The sequence below is a fragment of the Euprymna scolopes genome, chromosome 34 (genome assembly GCF_053919585.1).
Source record: "Euprymna scolopes isolate OS-2025 chromosome 34, ASM5391958v1, whole genome shotgun sequence".
Lineage (NCBI taxonomy): Eukaryota > Metazoa > Mollusca > Cephalopoda > Sepiida > Sepiolidae > Euprymna > Euprymna scolopes.
In genome coordinates this window covers 54,108,378-54,130,028 of record NC_136515.1, presented here as the reverse complement: position 1 = coordinate 54,130,028, position 21,651 = coordinate 54,108,378, and the positions used below count along the sequence as shown (strand labels likewise).

General features: G+C 35.1%; 1 protein-coding gene across 1 annotated transcript in view; it reads right to left on the bottom strand.

Moving 5' to 3' along the window:
- LOC145259203 (phospholipid-transporting ATPase VD-like) overlaps positions 1–21,651 on the bottom strand; it is a 297,081-nt gene that overhangs the window by 42,242 nt on the left and 233,188 nt on the right. Inside the window, exons 10-14 of the mRNA XM_080117034.1 lie at positions 18,117–18,459; positions 13,035–13,196; positions 6,253–6,347; positions 4,428–4,554; positions 2,164–2,267 (exon numbers count right to left, since the gene is read on the bottom strand). Of these exons, the coding sequence (XP_079973160.1) occupies positions 2,164–2,267; positions 4,428–4,554; positions 6,253–6,347; positions 13,035–13,196; positions 18,117–18,459 (831 nt within the window). The remainder of the gene's footprint in view (positions 1–2,163; positions 2,268–4,427; positions 4,555–6,252; positions 6,348–13,034; positions 13,197–18,116; positions 18,460–21,651) is intronic.

Below are 21,651 nucleotides of genomic sequence, written 5' to 3'. Positions count from 1 at the left end.
GGCAAGAAAAAATATGAAAATTAAAAAAAGTTTAAGAACTTTTTTTATTTTAGAGGACAAAAATAGTTTACCATGTCTAGCGTGTAACCTGGTTTAATGGTTTTATGATTTTAAATCAGAAGGCAGAAAATTCTTGGACCTTTATTATTCCTGATATTCATAAATGGCTTCCCGGATAAAATTGTCTCTGAAATGAGCATATTTGTTGACAACACCATGCTCTAGACAAGACACGAGGGGAAAAAGAATGAACACATATCCAAGACAATGGCAGAAACCCTAGACGAAGAACTCCAGTCTGTAGTGGAATGGGGACAAAAAATGGTAACATTTAATGCTGCCAAGACTAAGCTCGTTTCCTTTAATAATCACAAGAAACCTTTTCAACTACCAATAGCTATGGCTAATAATACACTACCTGAAAGTACTTCGTTCAAACTCATCGGCTAAACGTTTACAATGAACGTAAGTTGGAACAGAAAAATCGAGAGCATTGCCATGGCTGCTGTAAGAGAGGTGGGCTCTCTCTACCATGCTAGAAAGTTACTTATGCCTGAAAGTATCCTGTACCTTTACAAGGCCACTACTCGCCCATGTATGGAATATTGTTGTCACATCTGTGCTGGTGCATCTGCTACTCGTCTCTCACTCCTGCACAGGATTTAAAAGAGAGTTGCCAATAGGTCCTGAACTGTCAGCTAAGCTTCAACCTCTGTCCCATCGACGAAATGTTGCATTCCTCTGTCTGTTTTACAAATATTTTAATGGTAGATATTCCGACGAACTACAAGCCCTCATACTCCCTCGACGTAAATACTCCTGACAAACCCGGCAAGCAACAAAGTCCCACCCCTACACAGTAGACATCATTAGACGCAAGAAAGCTTGTTTGGGGTGAAAATGCAATTATAAAGAGAACTCACTGTGGATTTTATTAAATTATTTTTATATAATCATTTGAATTGAAATTTAAAATGCAAAAATTCTGTACAATGGTTCAATTGTGCTTTAAACACAAACATACATTTTGAACGCGCTCCTGTATTATCAAAGAACTTACTGTTGAATTTATGTGCCAGGCCCTTCTGCTTGACGGCGATGAAACCTCTCAAATGCACTTGTGTTCTTTAGGTGTATAAAAGTGTTAACTTCGGGTAAAATTGGACTGTTCCTTCTTCAATGGTATTTCTTCGATTATCTATACTTATTGGAGGTATTCCAATACAAAACATATCTAAGAACACTCCAGGCGCATAAGGTATATTGGCCAAGCCGTTTTGGAGTTCATAGGGAACGAACTCACAGATACACAGACAAAGTTCCTTATATATATATATATATATATATATATATATATATATATATATATAGTGGAAATGGTAATTAATAAAAACTGAAGAAAGTGCTCAATACTGTTGTAGAGCAAATATGCGTTTTATTTTTTATTACCGTATCTTTCTGTTAAGTTACATTATTGTTTCAGCTACCCGGTCGTTTTTTGGGCCGTCTGTAGCTTCCTCAGACTTTTACAGAAAAGTTCGTTATTATGGGATGAAAAGGTGAAAGAGTGAATGAGGTCGGGGGGGGTGCGAGGAGGGCGGAAGAAAGAGAAAACGGGAACAAGGGGGGAGGGGCGCTTGGTATGTCGGTGAAAAGAGAAAACCTTAACTAAATAAATATATATATATATATATATATATATATATATATATATATATATATATATATATATATATATATATATATATATATTTTTTTTTACTTAAGATTTTCTCTTTTCATCCTTATGTAGTTAAATTCTGTTTTTGAAGACTATTTTGCGAAATCGACTCATGCAAGTGCTAAGTCTATTTCTATTTAACAACTTTAGTTAATGGCTTTTTTTTCATCCTTATAAATGAATTCTATTTTGTCATTATAAACTTTTTAGAAGTCAGATTATGTAGGTGCTAAATCTGCGATAGGTTAAAGTGATTTTTTTTTTTCCTTCCGGGAATTTAAACTGAATTCTTTATTTTTATTTTTGCATTTTTCTATTTAAAACTTCTTTAGACTATATATATATATATATATATATATATATATATATATATATATATGTATATACCCTGAAAATATAAAGAATTATGTGAAAGATAAACTCGATTCGATAGAGATACTCACCTCTTTATCCCCTGTTAAAACCCAAACTTTGATTCCTGCTTTTCGAAGACTATCAATCGTTTCTGGAACTCCATCTTGTAATGTATCTTCGATCCCGGAAGCACCTGCGCCAAAGACAATTTAATAAACAAAAGAATTGCAAGAAAAATCCGTACTTCTGCAGTTTATGCACCGTGTTGACATAATATTGTTACTTTTTGAAATCCGTTCCCAATATTGCCGAGGGCGGGGAGGGGGGGTCTTTATTAACCATTTTGTACTTTCATCTAAAAATTTAATAAACAAAAGATACCATAAGAATTGAAGTTGAAAATCCTATCTATAAAATAGCACGGCCCATAAACTGCAGAAGTACCGAAAAATCATATATGCATATTATTTTCATTTACGTTTCCAGACTTTTCTCGTTCTTTTCTTCTTTTTTTTTTTTCAACCTTTTTCCCCTTTCTCTCCCGCACCTACTATTTCTCCATCCTCCCTCCTATTTTCTTTTTCTACTTTTTTATTCTTCTTTTTCCCACCTTTATATTATTCTTCCTTTCCTCGCTCCCCCCTCACCGTCCTTCTCCTTTTGATAAATACAAAAACCGTTTTAAATTTATTTCATTATACCAGTCAGACTATAAACCTAGCTCTTCTCATTTGACAAAGCCTTTTTGAGTTGAAATAAATTTATAACGATATTGAGCTAAGCTTGTGTTGTGTTTTTCTTTTAACTTTTGTGTATGCCCTGCTACGCATTGAGCTCTCCCACTTTAGATTTCCTACAGAAATTGCTTTATCCTTTATGGATTAATATTCTCTCTTTCTCTTCACACACACACACACACACTCTATATGTATATATATATATATATATATATATATGAGGTTAGTGGATTAGTGGAAGAGAACCTGAACAAAGTGCTCGATTATTAACAAAGTTTCAAAAAATGAGCGTAATATTTATTGGTCTTCTTTGTGTGGATTTGAAACCGACAGTACCGATGTTTTTCTGATCTTCTGAAACACGCACACATATATACATGTGTGTGTGTGCACGCAAGTACACAAAACACAACAAACTAAATTTAGTAAATATATTAACCTGAGTGCAAAAAATACTTATGGACACAAAATAGTAGTAGTAGTAGTAGTAGTAGTAGTAGTAGTAGTAGTAGTAGAGAAGTATCCCCCCCCCCATCCTCTGCCAATATTTCCGAAGATGCAAATGTGTATAACCAATTAACCTATTTCAAAGTTTTTATTAGCTCTAGAAATTACAGGTGGGAATTGAAAAGTAAAAGGTAGAACAGAAAAGTGGGAAGGCCGTTTGAATGGGATCACTCAACGGCTGCTGCTGATAATGGTGGCGGTGTGATGGGTCGCTGTCAATGTGTATCTTGCTTTGAAAAGCGGTCCAGTGTGAAGCCATTCCCAATAAAATGGCCTAACTAAGTAGCATAATACATTTTTATCTTATTTACCTCAGTTTATTTTCTCCATCAGATTATTTCGATTCTCGATACTTATCAAAGACATTCCGATACAAAACCTATCTAAGAACACTGCCAGGCGCATAAAGTACCTTCGTGCGAAATTTGATAAAATAGGGGCTCAGCCGTTTTCGAGTCCATAGGAAACGAACTCACACACACACACACACACACACAAAGGTCCTTTAATATAATAGTAGATGGAGATAACGATATGATATCAATGCTTAAATATAAAATATATAATAAATCTTTTTTTTTTTTAAATGTTAGATATTTTGAATATGTGATAATAATAAAGTGTCGTTAATTATTCATCTAAATATTTATTCTTTGCGATAAGTATGCAGCGAAAATGTAAAGAGTTCTATATAAAAAGATTGGCTGTTTTTTTTTCTATTTTACAAGGAGGTCACTAATTATCAAGACCCGAGGGCCACTCGAGGATTAATGTGCGTACGGTAGTCATTGTGACAATAGTGTAGTAATCGTTAGTAGACGAAATTTGGTATAATTTGATTATTTAGTGAACGGTTCAACAAGAAGTTTACGATGGACTTGAAGACGACAATGTTGTAGTCAGCTGGAAAGCAGACCAGAGTTCCACTGGTGTACAGTTCTAGGAAAGAAGCTGCTGTAATGGAATGTAGACCTAAATAGATGGTAAAATTTGTACGTCTCAAGTTATAGAGACTAGTTTCATATTTGACAGGCCTCTTATATGTATGACCTTGATTCTTTATCACTGGATGAAAAAAAAAAAAAGATAAGGCAAATTGAAATACTTACCTAAAAGTATAAAGTCTTTTTCAATACTATTTGCTGATTCCATTAACAATTCATCTCTGTCCTCCAGCGCTGATTCGGCGTGCAATTGTTTCTTGAGCCACGTATCATATTCCTCTCGACTGATCACCTGTAAGCAACAAAATCGTCATTCTTCGGGACAAGATCAAAGTGTAGTATCTGTTCTTCAGATGCTGCACTTCTATTTCTTGTTCTCTTTCGGTGGAGGAGAAATCCTTCACGACTGAGACAATTTTTATTTTTGTACCTTTTCTCCACGTTAAAAAACGACCCTGGTGTCTAACTCTGTCCCGTGGGGAGGCATAGTAAATAGGTACATTCAAGATAGAGTATAACTCTGCCATTATTTCAAATGTTTACTTGTTGCTTCGGTTGCTTGGAGACTAGATAGAAAGCACCAGTCCAGAATTTTTTTTTTACAATCAGCATGACAGGTGCGGGGCCAGGAACCGGCTCAATACCAGTTAGGCTGAGATACGCCGCCTCGGTATTACCTAGAAGGTCCACCCTCCAAGGCCTTGCCACCCGACTTTTGGATGGGACAAGTTTATTGCTCGCTGCCTGAGGCGCCCTGATCGGGGAATGCCAACCAGAGATGCCCACGCAATTTTTGCCAATATAAAAATTCGACGACCTCTGCTATGAAAGAGTGAAAAAGAAAGAGTAAGCTGAATGCATAAAAAAGAAAAGGGGTAGCCTATGTAAATCTCTGAGTTGAGACAGTTGAGTTATCTTCCCTTGTCTATAGATGAGACAAAGACTGTTTTGAGTGATCTTTTTGTTGTTAATCCCTGAGTTAAGACTGTTGAGTTATTTTTCCTTAACTATAGAAAAAGGAAAGTCTGTTTGAAGTGACCTCCTCTTGGTTGTTGTTGTTGTTGTTGTTGTTGTGGAAGTGGGTTTTGAGGAAGGAGTACATAACAGTTTATATCAGCTAAATAATTTCTTCCTATGCACATTCGTCTCTTTTCCTCTAGCGTTCTGGTTTTTCAAATACCACTTTCTTTACCTTTTATCACATTTTCTTGCCATAGGAAGATCAACATCGAATGTCTTACAAGGAGGAACCAGAGTTTGAAGCTCAGTCGAATACCTTTCATGGAAATAATAATAGAGTAGAGAAAGACTAGTGACGGGTTTTCTGTTAGAAAGCAACAGTTGAAAATAGAAGAGGTCATTTCCCAATATATTACAAAGTTGATTTTGTATTCCATTAAGAAATTATACGGCATAATCACGTTGACAAACCAGTTTCTGAAGTTAAGCAATGTTGAGTTTGGTCAGTACCAAAATGGGTGACCATTTGAGAATTCCAGCTGCTGTATGTGCTTTCCGCTTATCTTGGCATTGCTTCCAGTCAGTCTTGGGCTTCTCGTTGCTACTGAACCAAAGCAGTGCCGATTCAAGAAAGATGTGGTTGGGGATTGCACAACCCTTGCTTCACAATTACAAAGCTACCCTTACAGGGGGTGTCAATTGTCTCTTGAGACTGAATGGACGCATCGAAGGTAAGAAATAATGTTTTGAGAGGCACCTCTCCAGATATGGCAGCAGTACTCCATCTTTGAACATGTCTTACTTTTATATCGACTGCGATTGTATAAGAAGTCAGGTTTATATGTATAGACTAGAAAAGAGATCATCCCACACTAATGCTCAGTAGATATATTTTGTTGTGGCAAAAAACGGTGCTCGTAGCTACACCTCACCAGCCATATTTCATTTTAGAACGCTAATGGATTGCATAAGAAATCAGATATTTTCTGGAGTGTAAGAATGCTTTCAAGAACAGAAATCGCATACATACCCGTTTTGCCATGCAGAGAGTCCGCAAACCTTGAATGGCGTATTTGTTGATGTGATTAATAGTCTTTTGCTTGATCTGTATTGCTTCTGCTTTGTCTGTAAAAAGAGAAAAGAACACAAATTAAAGATTGCACCATTCCAATGCGGATATCTATATATTAATACGATAGTGTGTATGTTATTTATTTTGTGTGTCGCACTTACATCTGAATGACTGTCGTTTAATTGTTATGGAATTCCATTTCTTGTAATAAATAATTTTACCAAGAATTCTTAAGTTTTGGTTTCGGTTTCGATTATAGTTGATGGCACTCCAGTAATCTATTTTTTTTCATAAATAATTTTATCAAGAATTCTTCATAAGTTTTGGTTTCAGTTTCGATTCTGAAGGAACTCAAGTTTATATATACATATATTTTTTTCATAAGTTTTAGTTTCGGTTTCGATTCAAGCTGATGCACCCAAGTCATATGGATACATTTTTGAAATCGCAACTTTATAATTACTAGACTACCCGTGACCCGTTGGGTCAGTATGTTATTTTAGCTATGGAATTAATGTACAAGCATGACACTTGTGACATAAAGAAAATAGTTTTTTTGTGACATAACAGAAACATTTCTATGAAAGTATTAAAAAAAAAAAATTAAAATATTAAAATAAAAAAAGAATATAGATAGATTTCTATGAGTCGTTCTGTTTATAATTGTTTATTAAAAAAAAAAAAATTTACAGCCATTGAATTAGAAGTGGTTTGCCATACTTATAGGTAAATGTACACTGAACAGATACCATAATACTGAAAGTTCAATTCAAATTTTGATATATCTTTTAATTTAAATGCGAAAAAAAACCAAACAAACCAAAAAACAATTGGGGCGCTGAAAACGTACACAGTAAAACAATAAGTTTTATTGTCGCGTTGATTATTTATTTGTAACACAAATAAAAACAAACATATTTTCGGGGTTATTTATTTATGTTGGTAGTGTAGAAGAAAATGCATGAATGTTTTTTAAGAAAGGTGCATTAAAAAATGGAGAATAAATTTTAAAAAATGGCTGTGGGTAAATCGCCGTTGTAAAATGCTCTTATGGTTGTCAACAGGTTAAAGTCGATTTATTTGTAAGAAAAGTGCGTTAAAATAACTTAAACGTAATACGGAAATGAACGATTAAAAAAAATGCAGAAAGTATAAACATGGGACGCTAAAAACGTACACAGTAAAACAATACGTTTTATTGTCGTGTTGATTATTTGTTTATGTACGCATACACAATCGGAAGTCGTAAACCGGATGTTGGGTTACAACACCCGTTACAAGGTCATTTGAGTTTTATAATTATATAGATAAAAATCGATAGAACATTAACTATCTGCAAGAATTAAAATATCATATTTAAGCATATTTTACGACCGGGCTACGCCAGGTATCCCTGCTAGCTTAGATAAATACTTTTGCAGTTTTAACAAAAGAGCTAAAAATGATATCAGAGCGTCTCCATTTAGGCTGAACATCTACAGAATGCCAACATCAATATATTACATATGAATGAGTTCCCAGTGGAATTGCCACAAGTCCCGCTAGTTTATGTATTAATACCGCAGTACGTACGTACACGGTTATGAATTATAAATTACAATCAGGAGATGCAAGTAAAATAAATAAATAAAATAAGATAAAATAAAATTATATCACTTTTGGGCCGTACGTGAAACTAAAATATACCTTCTTAGTCTTCTGACTAGGATCCAAGGGTAGTATCTATTCTGCCTAAAGATTGTATGATAGGCACCCCCAACGCTATGTGTAGAAACGCCAATGTTTTACATAATACCGGCGACGTCATCATTTGGTGTGTACATTATTTTCTGTGTCAATTCTACGGATGCTCAACAGCACTATAATGGTTAATGGAAGTAAAGTTCTTTTTGCTATTGGATTTTCATATTTATGTTTATATTATGTTGATTTAGAAAAAAATATTAATTTAAAATATGTATGCATTTATTATTATTAATCCACTCGGCTTATATTTTTCACGGTAAATGTTTACTTTAACTACAACAGAACATCAACCAATAAAATTTGTTTTTTTTTTTGTTTTTTTATAAATAGGTTTTCAGGGTTGCTGACAACGAATCTGATATTCAAACCCGTCGAAAATTTACCGTTTGCATGGTATTAACCCCTGAATCCTCACACTGTTTTGTGCCAACTCACCGCCATCGTTTATGCTATTCTTAAATGATGCGTTCGTGCATGAACGCGCGTAGTAACGTGATTTGTCACATCATGGAAGAATTTTTTAGCAGACATTTGAAATAAGTTTTTAGAAACAAAACAATGTGGTTCTTTTTTCTGTGTTGCGTAGTTTTTTTATGCTTTTTTAATGGATCTAAAAAATTAAGTTTTTACGAGCGATTTACAAAAGCATTTTTATTTATTTTTATTTTTTTTTTAGGAGGGAGGGTTATTCAATGTACAACATTTAACAGGTGCTACTGCAGTTTAATTTACCGTTTTTCCCGTAAATAACGCGTCGACATGCACCGAGCAGAACTGTTTAATTTTCCACAAAAATTCTATTTACACGGGTGGAGGTGGGAGGGTCTATAATTGAATCCCCCCCTCCAAAAAAAAAAAAAAACGAAAAATAAAAATGCTCTCGTGAAAACTTATATTTTTAGATCGATTAAAAAACATCAAAAACTACGTAACACAGAAAAATGAACCACATATTTTTTTGTTTCTGAAAACTTGTTATTTCATATGTCTACTAAAAAATTCTTCCGCGATGTGACAAATCACCTTACTACGCGCGTCCATGCGCGAACGCATCATGTAAGAATAGCATAAACGATGGCGGTGGTGACTAGTGCGGTGAGTTGGCACAAAATAGTCCGAGGGTTCAGGGGTTAATACCATGCAAACGGTAAATTTTCGACGGGTTTGAATATCAGATTCGTTGTCAGCGACCTCGAAACCCTATTAAAAACACATTTTATTGGTTGGTGTTCTGTTGTAGTTAAAGTAAATATCATCTGCAAAATGTACGACCAAAATTATGCCTGATCAATGTACGACTGACTTGCTCCTGCTGTTTGACATATAGGAACAACGCGTAAAGTTGCTTGAATCAGTAGGAGCCGAATCGGACATTTAGTTGTGTTGGAGTTTTGTCGTACATATGGAGGTTTACTAAAATCGTACGACTAAATAATGCTGCTGCTGCTGATTTTCTATGAAAACAACTTCGACACGAACGAACTATTGGGTTTATCAGCGCAAAATATTGAAAAATCTGTTGTGGTATTATTAAAATAAACAATAAAAATGAATTTACTTACAAGTTTCAGTCGAGAGATTATTTTTTTTGGCAAATATATTTTTAGATTCATATAAAAAGTATTTGCAAAAATAAAATATTTAAAAAAAATATTCTCTCTCAAAGGCAGATAGTAAATAGATACACAAGTATTTATTTACATAATGAACTCCTTAAAAACTGAAACAATTTTTTTTTATTTCTGTGTGCCACGTTTTTCGTTTTTATTTTCATTAAAAATCTTTGTAAAAAAAATAAACAAGTTTATTTTTAGATTAGTCGTGCCTTGATTTTACTAATTATGCACGACTAAAAATTAAACACGATTTTATGTACGTCTAATTAAATGCTAAAAGACCGAGACAATTATTTGGCACGCTGTATTGGAAAAAAAATAATCGTCTCAGTTGTTAACGGTTTAATCAGTCAAAGTAACTTCGACAGTTTCAAGTTTAATTAAAAAAAAAAAAAACAAAAAAAAAAAAAAAACAAATAAAAAACAAGCAATAGTCTATAACAATGATAAGGATTTCTTTCACTTTTTACAAAGATTTTCTAGTGTTGTTACATTGTTTATTATGTTACAAAATTCAAATTTTAAAGAAAAAGGTCACTTGTCAAATTTAATTTGCCCCCACCCCCCACCCCCCAAAATAAAGAAAATAACTCTCGGCTGAAAGTTGTGACTGACTAAATTCGTTTTACTTTTTTATTTCAATAATTAAGAAAAATTGAAAAAAAAGTCTCAGTCTTTGAGAATTTGACAAAAATAATCGTGACTACGTCGTTTTATTGTTTATTTTATTAACATTTTTTGCGCTAACAGACTCAATAGATCGCCTGTCTAAGAAGGAATATTTAATAAAAATCGGAAATTTTCTTTAGTGAATATCTTTTTAGGTATGGACTTCAAAAGATATTTGCGAAAAAATAAGCGGTCGAAACTTCTTAGTAAATTCGTTTTATTGTTTACTACAAGATTGTTTTACGATACTTTACGTTGACGGACCCAGTTGATCGTCTGTGGCGAAGTTGCTTTTATCGGCAATAGGGCAGTTAGTTGTACATTTGTCGTACATAATTTTTAGTCGTAAATTTTTAGTAAAACCGGTTATAACCAGATATATTCTGACACTACATTAACCAGATTACATAGATACTTTCACAGTTTTAACAAAAGGGCTACAAGAATATCGTGAGGTCTCCATTCGCATTGAACATTCACAGAATGTTTAGCAGCAACGTATTACATATGAAAGATGCCGCTGTGGAATATCCACAGGTCATGCTAGTATAGAAAGTAATGTTCCAGAAGATGCCATGCACTAGGTGTATCAGAATTTGGGGGGAATTCTTGACACCCCTAAGAGAAAACTGCGAATAAAATATAAAAACTCGTAATTTCTCTTTTTAAAGTGGGTTGTTTATATTCTGCATGGAATATACTTCCAAAATAAACTATTAAAGTTGTTTAAAAAAATAATAGAAATATTATTTTTTATTTAAAAAAAACAAAAATAAAACAGTGTTTACAAAGTGCCGATGCACGTTCAACCATCCATTTTTTTTTTTACGTAATGAAATCAATTGAATTTTATGAGTTAAATATTTTTTAATTTTTAAACCTTAAAACTCTGTTCAATTTTTACGATATTTCTAGGGTCAATGCGAAATTTTAGGCTCTTTCTAATAAACTGAATATAATATTTTAGACAAACGTTTTTTTTTTACATTTCCCCCCCCATTTTGAAATGTCTATTAAAATTTAAATAATTAATTTACTCACGTAAAATATGCTTAAATATGATATTTTAATCTGTCCAGATTTCGTATATATTATTACAGTCGTGATTTCAAAAGTAAAAAAAAAATGTATTTGGGTGCCATCAGCTAGAATTGAAACCGAAAGCAAAACTGTAGCATTCAAAGCCGGTAACGTTACCACACTACCAACGTGACATGCATATGAACTGATTAAAAATAAACTAAGATGAATGTACAAAATGTATAACGATTTTTTTTTCAATTCTGACCTTTTTTGACCCCTTAAAAATCATTTTAACCGGCTAAAGCCCCATAAAAGAACGATCCATAAATCTAATCATTTGAGGCCTCTAGCACTGCTCTGCGACTTTTAGCTGTCCGCGTGCAAACGCTACAAATATATCTTTGAAACTAAGTTGATTAAAAAAATTTTACATTTAAAAAACAACAACAAAATTCTGACCAAAACGTCGTGAAATAACAACTATGAAGATAACTCTCCGTAAAGAAAAAAAAAAAAAAAAAAAAAAGAAAAAATGAATACACAAATTATGATACCTCATCTCCAAAGGATTTCAAATAAATAAAAATAATACATAAATATATGCTTATTTATAAAAAAAAAGATTCTGCGTTGTATTGACTTCTGAACTTATGAATTCTTATTCAAATTTACACAACGCATAAATCTATGAAAAAAAAAAAAAACCCTCTAATTAATCCCATCCATGCTTGGTGCATTTTACGTCAGAAAGCCGGTATCTTCATACTGTTGGAATTTTTTGTACCAATAATGCATGCCGCTGTTTACATTTATATTTTTATTCTGCTTCTTGCATTTGATTTTCTGTATTTCGTATCCTTTATGATTCTTAGCGTCGTATATTTTGGGTTCGTACGAAACCCCCCTTTAATTTAAAGAAAAGAGCAATGCTAGCTCCTTGATGACGTCACGAGCTCAGCGCAAAATTTGGCCTCTTTTGGTTCCAGCGACGTGGAGAGTGGACGTAGAGTCATTGCCCGATGCAGATATGGAATTTTGACGAGCCCTCCTTCATAAAGAATACCCGGCAAGAATACCCCGGACGCTTTGAAAGCGAACTTCTGAAGACTTATTTACGTGGCTACGGTTTGCACGTAATTGGAAGGAGTGTAAATTTTAAAGAACTTTAGACATTATTTTTTTGTGAGTACGTTCCTTTATTTAAGGTTTTATTTCGGAAGTACTTTTTACTTTTAATGTTTCTGTGGTAGTCATGTTAACAAACGACCCTTCCTTTAAAACATTGCGTTATATAGAAGAACCAGCGTATTTTTTTTCTTTCATTATATGTTGTTACCTTGGCGTTCTTTGTTCTTTGAATTTAATGCCCGCAAAGGGAAAAATTTGCAACTAACTTTATTGTAAATAAAATCTCTTCTTTGTTTTGAAACAGGACCTTTATATTTTATTCTTTACCCCCCCTTTTTTATTTCATGTTTTTATTTATTTTTTTTTCAGGCTAGTTACTTTCACGTCGAATTTATCCAAAAGAGGATAAATTTCCGACAATACAGTTTAATGCGCTAACACCAATACAAAAAGATAAAATGAAAAGAAGTCAACTTTCTTATGTAAAGGATGGATTCTAACACGTCTATATTGTTGCTAAGTGACGCAAAAGGAGGCGGAAATTCTAGAAAAACTGACCTTTGTACATCGGAGCAAGACGATCAAGGATGGCACTATCGGCTCCTTTTGTGTACAACATTATTTCTTTCGTCTTTGGGTGCTCCAAGATGATGGACATTCTTTTACGTGTCGAATCGAAATACAAAACATGGAGAATATTCAGTTTGCTATCGCCATGAGCTGAAGAAAAGAAAGAAATGATAAAAAGAAAAGAAAAAAATGATCAAAGAAAAAGAAAAAAAAGAAAAAATGAAAAGAAAAAGAAAAAAACGATCAAATAAAAAGAAAAAAAGAAAAAGGAAAACGATAAAAAGAAAAGAAAAAGAAAAGGATAAAAGAAAAGAAAAAGATGAAAAAGAAAAAGCGATCAAAGAAAAGAAAAAAGATAAAAAGAAAAGACAAAGAAAAAAGATAAAGAAAAAGATAAAAAAGATTAAAAGAAAATAAAAAGATAAAAAGAAAAAAGATGGAAAAGAAAAATAAAAAGATAAAAAGAAAAGAAAAAGAAAAGATAAAGAAAAGAAAAAAGATAAAAAGAAAACAAAAAGGAAAAACGATCAAAGAAAAAGAAAAAAAAAAACTCAGCATTTGGAATTTATCGAACTCTGGAATCCAAGATGGGAACGATAATCCGAATAATTCAAATAATCCAAATCATCAATTCTCATCTCAAAAGTTTATAAAGAAAACAAGTATAAGCTGACATACCTATTTCAATGGACTTAGCCAGACAATATATACGGTTATCAGGTCAGTGTAAAAGATTTTGCCGGTTTATAGAAGCGGCATTTAAAACCATGTAATTTATTTTATACATATTGTCATTACTTAAACATGTCACTATGATTAATTTATCACTTTTTCTTTCAGATTATTAAAACATCGTTTATGATTTTTCTGCAATATTCTCAGCCATGCTTGGTGCTGAAAACGGCCTTCTTTAGTCAACAGAAAGGGAGTCATCTTCCATCATGATAATGCTTGTCATAACACAGCACTACTGACCAAAGATCTTCTATGAGAATTTGGTTGGGAAGTCTTTCCTCGTTATTTTTCTGACCTAGTTCCCTTAGATTATTACTTATTTTGAGCATTACAAAATCATTGTTTTTTTTGGGGGGGTCTTAAAGAGGAGTCACCACTTATCAAAGCCCGGGGGTCACTTGAGGATAAAGGTTAATAAGTGTAAGGAGGTCAGCGAGACAACAGTTCAATAGTCATTTTTAGTGGGAATTAGAGAGAATTTGACTATTTAAGGAGAGATTGCAAGAACTTGTTTACATTGGACTTGAAGACGAAGATGTTGTAGTCAGCTGGGAAGCAGGCCAGTGTAACAGAGTTCTACAGGCAGGCAGTTCTAGGGAAGAAGCTTTGTCCATGGGAATCATCTTCCATCAAGATAATGCTTGTCCTCACACAGCACTACTGACCAAAAATCTAGGATAATTTGGTTGGGAAATTTTGCCTCCCCTCGGATTATCACTTATTTTGAGGATTACAAAACCATTTAGATGGCCTTAGGTTAAGATCACGAGAGGAGATTGAACATTCCTGTTAGCTTAGTTAAGTACTTCTGCAGTTTAAACAAAAGAACTACAATAATATTAGAGCGTCTCTATTTACACTGAACATCTACAGAATGCCAACATCAATGAGTCCCCTGTGGAATTTCCACAGGTCCTGCTAGTGTAGATTATTATTATTCAAAAATATAACCATGATTAATTTTTAATTTTTTTCTTTCAGACTATTTAACCATTATTCTAACCCAGCTTGACCTTCTTTAGTCAATAGCTGTACTGACCGAAGATCTTCTAGAAGAATATAGTTAGGAAATCTTGCCTCAACCTTCATATTCTACTGACCTTTCACCCTCGGATTATCACTTATTTTGAGGATTGCAAAACCATTTAGATGATTTTAGGTTAAGATCACGAGAAGAGATTGAACATAAGTTGGATTAATGTTTCACATCAAAACCTCAAGAATTTTTACAAGCGACGCATTTATAAGCTCTTTGATAGATGGAATCGAATTATAGAAAACAAAGGTCGTTATTGTTATGAATAAAGATTTTTAAAAATACAGTTTCTCATTTTCAAAATGAAATTTTGAATCAGCAAAAACTTTGGCGCCGATCTAACACAATCTAACACATTCTAACACAATCTAACACAATCTAACACATTCTAACACAATCTAACACAATCTAACACATTCTAACACATTCTAACACAATCTAACACATTCTAACACAATCTAACACAATCTAACACATTCTAACACAATCTAACACAATCTAACACATTGACGGTAACAATTTGCGTCATTCACTTGACTATTTGCTCTGACCACTGACACATGTACATCAAGATTCCAACCTGGATCATTTCTGTGACCTTTTTTCTGATTGGCTGAGGCATTCTTTCTGTGTAGTCCTAGGAGGTCCAACTACAATGCTACAGGTCCTCTGGGTTGGAACCGTCACAATCCTGATTCATAGGACCATATTTGTGAAATACCACTCGCCGTGTTCATTGATTCCATGTCACAGGGCCATAGATGCAACCCAACAGGGCTACAATCGTCTAGTGGTGGACCTTTCAAGGGTGACCAGACTCTCACTGGTCACTGGAAAATACTGTTCTGATACTCTGGCCATGCAAAACGTGCACAACCCTAAGTCTATGTGACAACTCTTATCTTCAGCTAGCCGTTCGTCGTCCGATACTATGATTGGGTTCATCTTTTGTAGATGCTCTGATGAATGGTTTGCATGCTGCAACAAACCGTGTTTCAAGTCAACAATTTAGAAATAACTCTGAGGCCATTTCTTATGAATAAACAAGTGAAGCATGCATGGTCCCCCGTGAGTGCGCAGTGAACGAGGCATAAAAAATATGACTAAGTTCAGCATTTGCCCCATACCCTTTTAGCCCCAAAAGTCCTCAGAGGACGTCAAATCCTGGTGGAAATAAACAAACTGTGCAGTTTTAGGCCTTAACATATGTAAATTTGAGTTCTGCACCATGCAAAAAAAGAAATGACTACGTCCATCATTCCCGCCACCCATCCATTTAGCCCCCAAAGACCTGAAGGTCTTAACATATTTACATTTGAGTTCAGCACCATGCAAAACTGCTAAATAGACATACACAGAAAATTTAGGACAAACATGGCAAAATAGTCCCAAAAATGGAGTGTTTTTATTAACCCTAAAAGAGCCCCTGGGGCACACTCAAGAATTATCGCGAAGTATAGACAAACAAAATTATATAGAAATCAGTTAGTTACAACTTTCCAGAAAGTTTTATAAAAATCTAAGGCATCAATTTTTTTTTTTTAATAAGCATAAAAGTGTTAATTTAAGCCATTTTAACCTGAAAGGCACCACTAAGGGGGCAACTGGAGTTTTCCTGGAAAATCTGTTCTGTTACCTTTTTAATCATATCATGCTTAATGTTTGTGCAAAATTTTTAAAAAAATTACAAGGCATAGTTATTGAAAAAACTGCGAACGGACAAGGGTGAATTTACAGGTCCACTCTCCATTTTTAGGGCGACCAAAATTAATTATTTAAAAGATCTTCATGGTGAACTTCGTACAAAGAAAGCTAAGTTCTTTGGGTTCTTAACAACTTTGTGATGCAGGTTGTACAACTTAAGTTCATTTAGACAATTTCCCAGCTAGGAACAAGAGCCTTTCAACTTAGCTCTTATGAAAGTTTCTTCCTCCCACCCCACCCATGCGGGAGCCCAAGACGATGTACACTCCTCGATGCCAACTAGCAAAATCTCTTATTTCTAAAAACACAATCGTTTTTATTAAATCGGTTTCTTTTCCCTCTTTCATTTGAAGATTACTTCTTTCTCTTTTCCTCTGAATCTCTTCTTTCTCTGTATTATTATTTTCTTCTTTTTTCTTTTCTTTTTTTCTCTTCTTTCTTTTCGTAACCATATCTCTCGTTAATTCTCTTTTTCCTATTTTTCTTTCTTTCCCTTCAACACAAATTATTTTTCTCTATTATCTTTTGGGTTTAATTCCTATAACTTACACGGGAGGATGGGGGCGGGGGGTTCTGGCACTTAAATATAACAGGTGGACCAAATGACAATATTCCTTAGATACCAAAGCAGACCCTTTGTCGCTATGCCAAATTTACTATTCTTTTCTGGCTTATCATATCAACAATAAAAACATATTCCAGACTTTGGAGAAAAAAATGAATTTCTTAAACCCCATGTTAACCACCCCACCCAACTCTTAGCCTGTAAGTAGGATGAATTGGTGTTACCCGGACATGCAACATCGTTACACAACCTCCCAAGCCTTGCCTCCCGATTTCAGGTGGAGTAGGTTTATTGCTTACTGTCTGAGGCTTCCTGACCGAGGAATGTTGATGGATCTACTCAGGCAATTTTTAATCTTCGACCTTGTATCACACCTTCCTGTGAGGGGAAGGAAGTAAATACTTGCAATTCATGGCAGTTATGTCCCCAGAATCATGACGTGTACTTCTACAATACTTTTTGTTAATTATATCAGCATCTTTGTCTTGATTATTACCGACCTGCAAGGTCATAACACAAGAAATTCGAAACTTCCTGGGCCTCCAAAATCAACAGAGATTAGACCATCTCTGTAATGATCCGGTCCCTGTTGATTTTGCGGTAGGAGTTTAGTTCTGTGCAGTTCTAGGAGATCAATCCACCCTCCCCGGTTTTGCATTCTGTCTTTGAGAAAGGGGGTTAGTTTATTGCTAATCGCCATAAGGCACCCCTACCGGAGAATGCCGACGGGGTTGCCCAGGCACTTTTTGTAGGTCAGGGTGCCTCTTCTCGGGGTGCTGACTTCTCAATCCCACTTTCTGATCATGGTGTCTAAGTTCTTGCAGTGGGAGGGAGCTAAACAACTCGAAACTTATACTGCCACAACAACAAGGAGAAAAAAAAAAAAAATTTTTTAATCAGTAATGAATGTAGCATTTTTTTCTGGAAATGACTTCAGACAAGGCATGAAGCTACTTGATGTAAAGAGTTAACAAGAATGAAATTGATTATTGCAAAGATGGATTGAAAAGACACAAATTGATCTACTTACCTGGCAATCGGACATACACAGAGGATTTGGATCTCTTCAGTAGACAGCAGCCATAACTTTTAGCAGCTTTCACTAGCGCCAATTCATCCGGACTTTCGGATTCGAAACGCATGTTTTTCTCTTGTGAAATATCCGATATGAATGATCCGTTTGTACTGCTGTCTCTCGACCGGAACGCTGGGTTATCATTCAGAATTGCATTTAAAACTCCTGGAGAATCGGAGAATGTTGGACTCAGTGGATAATTCTGGTTTGACAAAGATTTGGCTGACAATGGCGATGAAGGCTGGGCTAAGCCGGATGTGTCGTAAAAGCCATCGGGCATGAATCCGCTATCATCCATCTGAAAGATGAAGAAAGGTGCATTTTTAGTAATTCACACTTTTTTTTTTTTTTTTTTAAATAACTTCTATCCCTTTAAAAATTTATGGCATATTGTGTCCACAAGGATACAGCAATTTCTGTAGGAAATCTTTAGTAGGAAAGCTCAATGTGTAGCAGAGCAAATGCCAAGCTAAATCAAGTTGCTCGTCACATAATCAGTAGGGCTATGACAACAGCATATTCTTTTCCTTGTTTTGATTCTCAGGTATATATCCATTGATATCTTATATGTTTTTATCTAGACTGATGTGGTTCTTAGTTGATTAATTGTGTCTAACTGTGTCGGATATATACTCAAGAGTGAAAACAATGAAAAGAATATGCTGTTGTCATGGCCCTAGTAATCAGAAGAATCTATTTTGCCGGAATTTATTTATTTCAGGAACAATTTGATTTTGTCACCGTTTGCCCACACGGTTCTTTTGGCACGTAGAATCACAGTTGTAATGCGATCTTTTTACACATAAATCCATGTGACTATGTTTTTGTCTATCTGCATATGTAGACAGTGAATGGGTTGGAATATTCTAAAAGGCCAATATATAAAAGGGCCAATGTGGCGAAAGCAAAACAGTTTCAACAATGTTTCCATGATTTCCAGACACCTTTTCTGCAAGCTTCTTCGCTGCTATTCGTTCAGTCAAGTTTAATTTATAGGTGGAGTACAGCTATATTATTTTTGCAGAAACCACGATACATACACTTAAGCCTTTATTTACAATACTAGTTATTTTCTTGGCCTTCGGGACAAGATCAAAGTGTAGCATCTGTTCCGGCAGATGCTGCACTTAAGATAATTTGTACCAGTCAATGGAGGGGAAACCCTCTATACTGGGACAATTATTATTTTTGGTAACCAGAGTGCCCCCTTTTTGCCTACTTTTAGGGGAGCTGGTTTTTACCTCACATTAAAAACGGCCTTGTGCCTAATTTGCTCAGTGGGGGAGCAAATAAACACCATCTGTTCCGGCAGATGCTGCAAGCTATGACTAGCAAAGACCAGATGTGGGGGCAACCCCACATGCCTGACCATTAACCAGCTCCCATTTCCCACCTCTCGGGAGCTGGTCCCCTTTTTCCCTTCCCCCTCCCTTCACTCCTCACATTAAAAATCGGCCTTGTGCCTAATTTGCTCGGTGGGGGAGCAAATAAACACCATCTGTTCCGGCAGATACTGCACTTAAGATAATTTGTACCAGTCAATGAAGGGGAAACCCTCTATACTGGGACAATTATTATTTTTGGTAACCAGAGTGCCCCCTTTTTGCCTACTTTTAGGGGAGCTGGTTTTTACCTCACATTAAAAACGGCCTTGTGCCTAATTTGCTCAGTGGGGGAGCAAATAAATACCATCTGTTCCGGCAGATACTGCACTTAAGATAATTTGTACCAGTCAATGGAGGGGAAACCCTCTATACTGGGACAATTATTATTTTTGGTAACCAGAGTGACCCCTTTTTGCCTACTTTTAGGGGAGCTGGTTTTTACCTCACATTAAAAACGGCCTTGTGCCTAATTTGCTCAGTGGGGGAGCAAATAAATACCATCAAAGTATAGTATCTGTTCTTCAGATGCTGCACTTCTATTTCTTGTTCTCTTTCGGTGGAGGAGAAATCCTTCATGACTGAGACAATTTTTATTTTTGTACCTTTTCTCCACGTTAAAAAACGACCCTGGTGTCTAACTCTGTCCTGTGGGGAGGCATAGTAAATAGGTACAATACTAGTGTACGGCATCATCACGTTAACACACCGGTTCATTAGTATGAATTATCTAAATAATATTGTTATGTGTTTGAGTTTTTTGAGATGATGATTGATTATTTGCCATTCTCCACATTACCGTTCTCATATTGAGGGTTATTTTCATAACGTTTCGGTCGATGAAACCACCTGTCGTACGATGGGTTTCTGTTTAACATGGAGGGGGTTATATATATGATGCATACTTATTGAGGTGTGTATATATTTACACGTCGATATATTTGAGCGTATTGCGGGTCTATATATACAGCATAATCACGTTGACACACCGGTTCCCGCTGGATCACCGAAGTTAAGCAACGTTGAACCTAGTCAATACTAAATGGGTGACCATTTCGGACTTCCAGGTGCTGTATGTGATCTTCGCTCATTAACAAGCCAGTTTCTGTTAGATCACTGAAGTTAAGCAACATGATCCTGGTTAAGACTAAAATAAGCGAGCATTTGAGAATTGTTTCCAGTTGTCCTGGACCTTTCCTTGTCACTGGACTCGAGCAGTGCTGATTCAGGAAATGTGTGGGTGAGTATTGCACAACTCTTGCCTCACAATTACATGCACAGTTACCTCTGTAGGGGATATCCATTGTCTCTTGAGACTGAACGGAGGCATCTAGTGTGCCATTGGTATAAATAAATAACAGCAAAGTATATTGATATGCCATCTAAAAAATTGGCAGCAATTGATGGATCCAATTATTAATCTTAATATATCTTAAGATATGTATAAAGCAGAATATTTTAACTATCTTTGCACCATCGTTATTTTCATGGCAAGTGCTCGACTGAGCTTCAATCTATGCCCCCCACCTGCAAGACATTCACAACACTCGTCTAGCTACAACCACTGTTAACAATTTCCCTTACTCTCTATCTGCATCTAAAACTAAGCACAAATTGAATGAACAAAGTTTCTTTCCTAGAAATGCTACCTATTCAACTCTGTACCATAGAGCTGCTTTCCAGCTGACTACAACATGATAGTGTTCAAATCCAATGTAAACAAGTTCTTGTTGAGCCGTCATCATAAATAATTAAATTCTACCCAATTTTCACCACTGCCAACCATTACAGTGTTGGCTCACCGACTAACTGAAACTCATTAACCGTTACTTATCCTCGAGTGGCTTTTGGGCTTTGATAAGCAATGACTCTCTTGTATAAAAAATGCGTATACATTTTAGAATAATTTTCTTTTTTTTTTACATAACAGTCACCACTTATCAAGGCCTGGAGGTCACTCGAGGATAAGGGTTAAAGAGTTACAGTAGTCAATGAGATAATATCGTAGCAACCGTTAATAGTGGAAATTTGGTAAATTGGATTACTTAAGGGGGCGGTTCAACAAGAATTTGTTTATGCTGAACTTGAAGATGACCGAATTGTAGTCA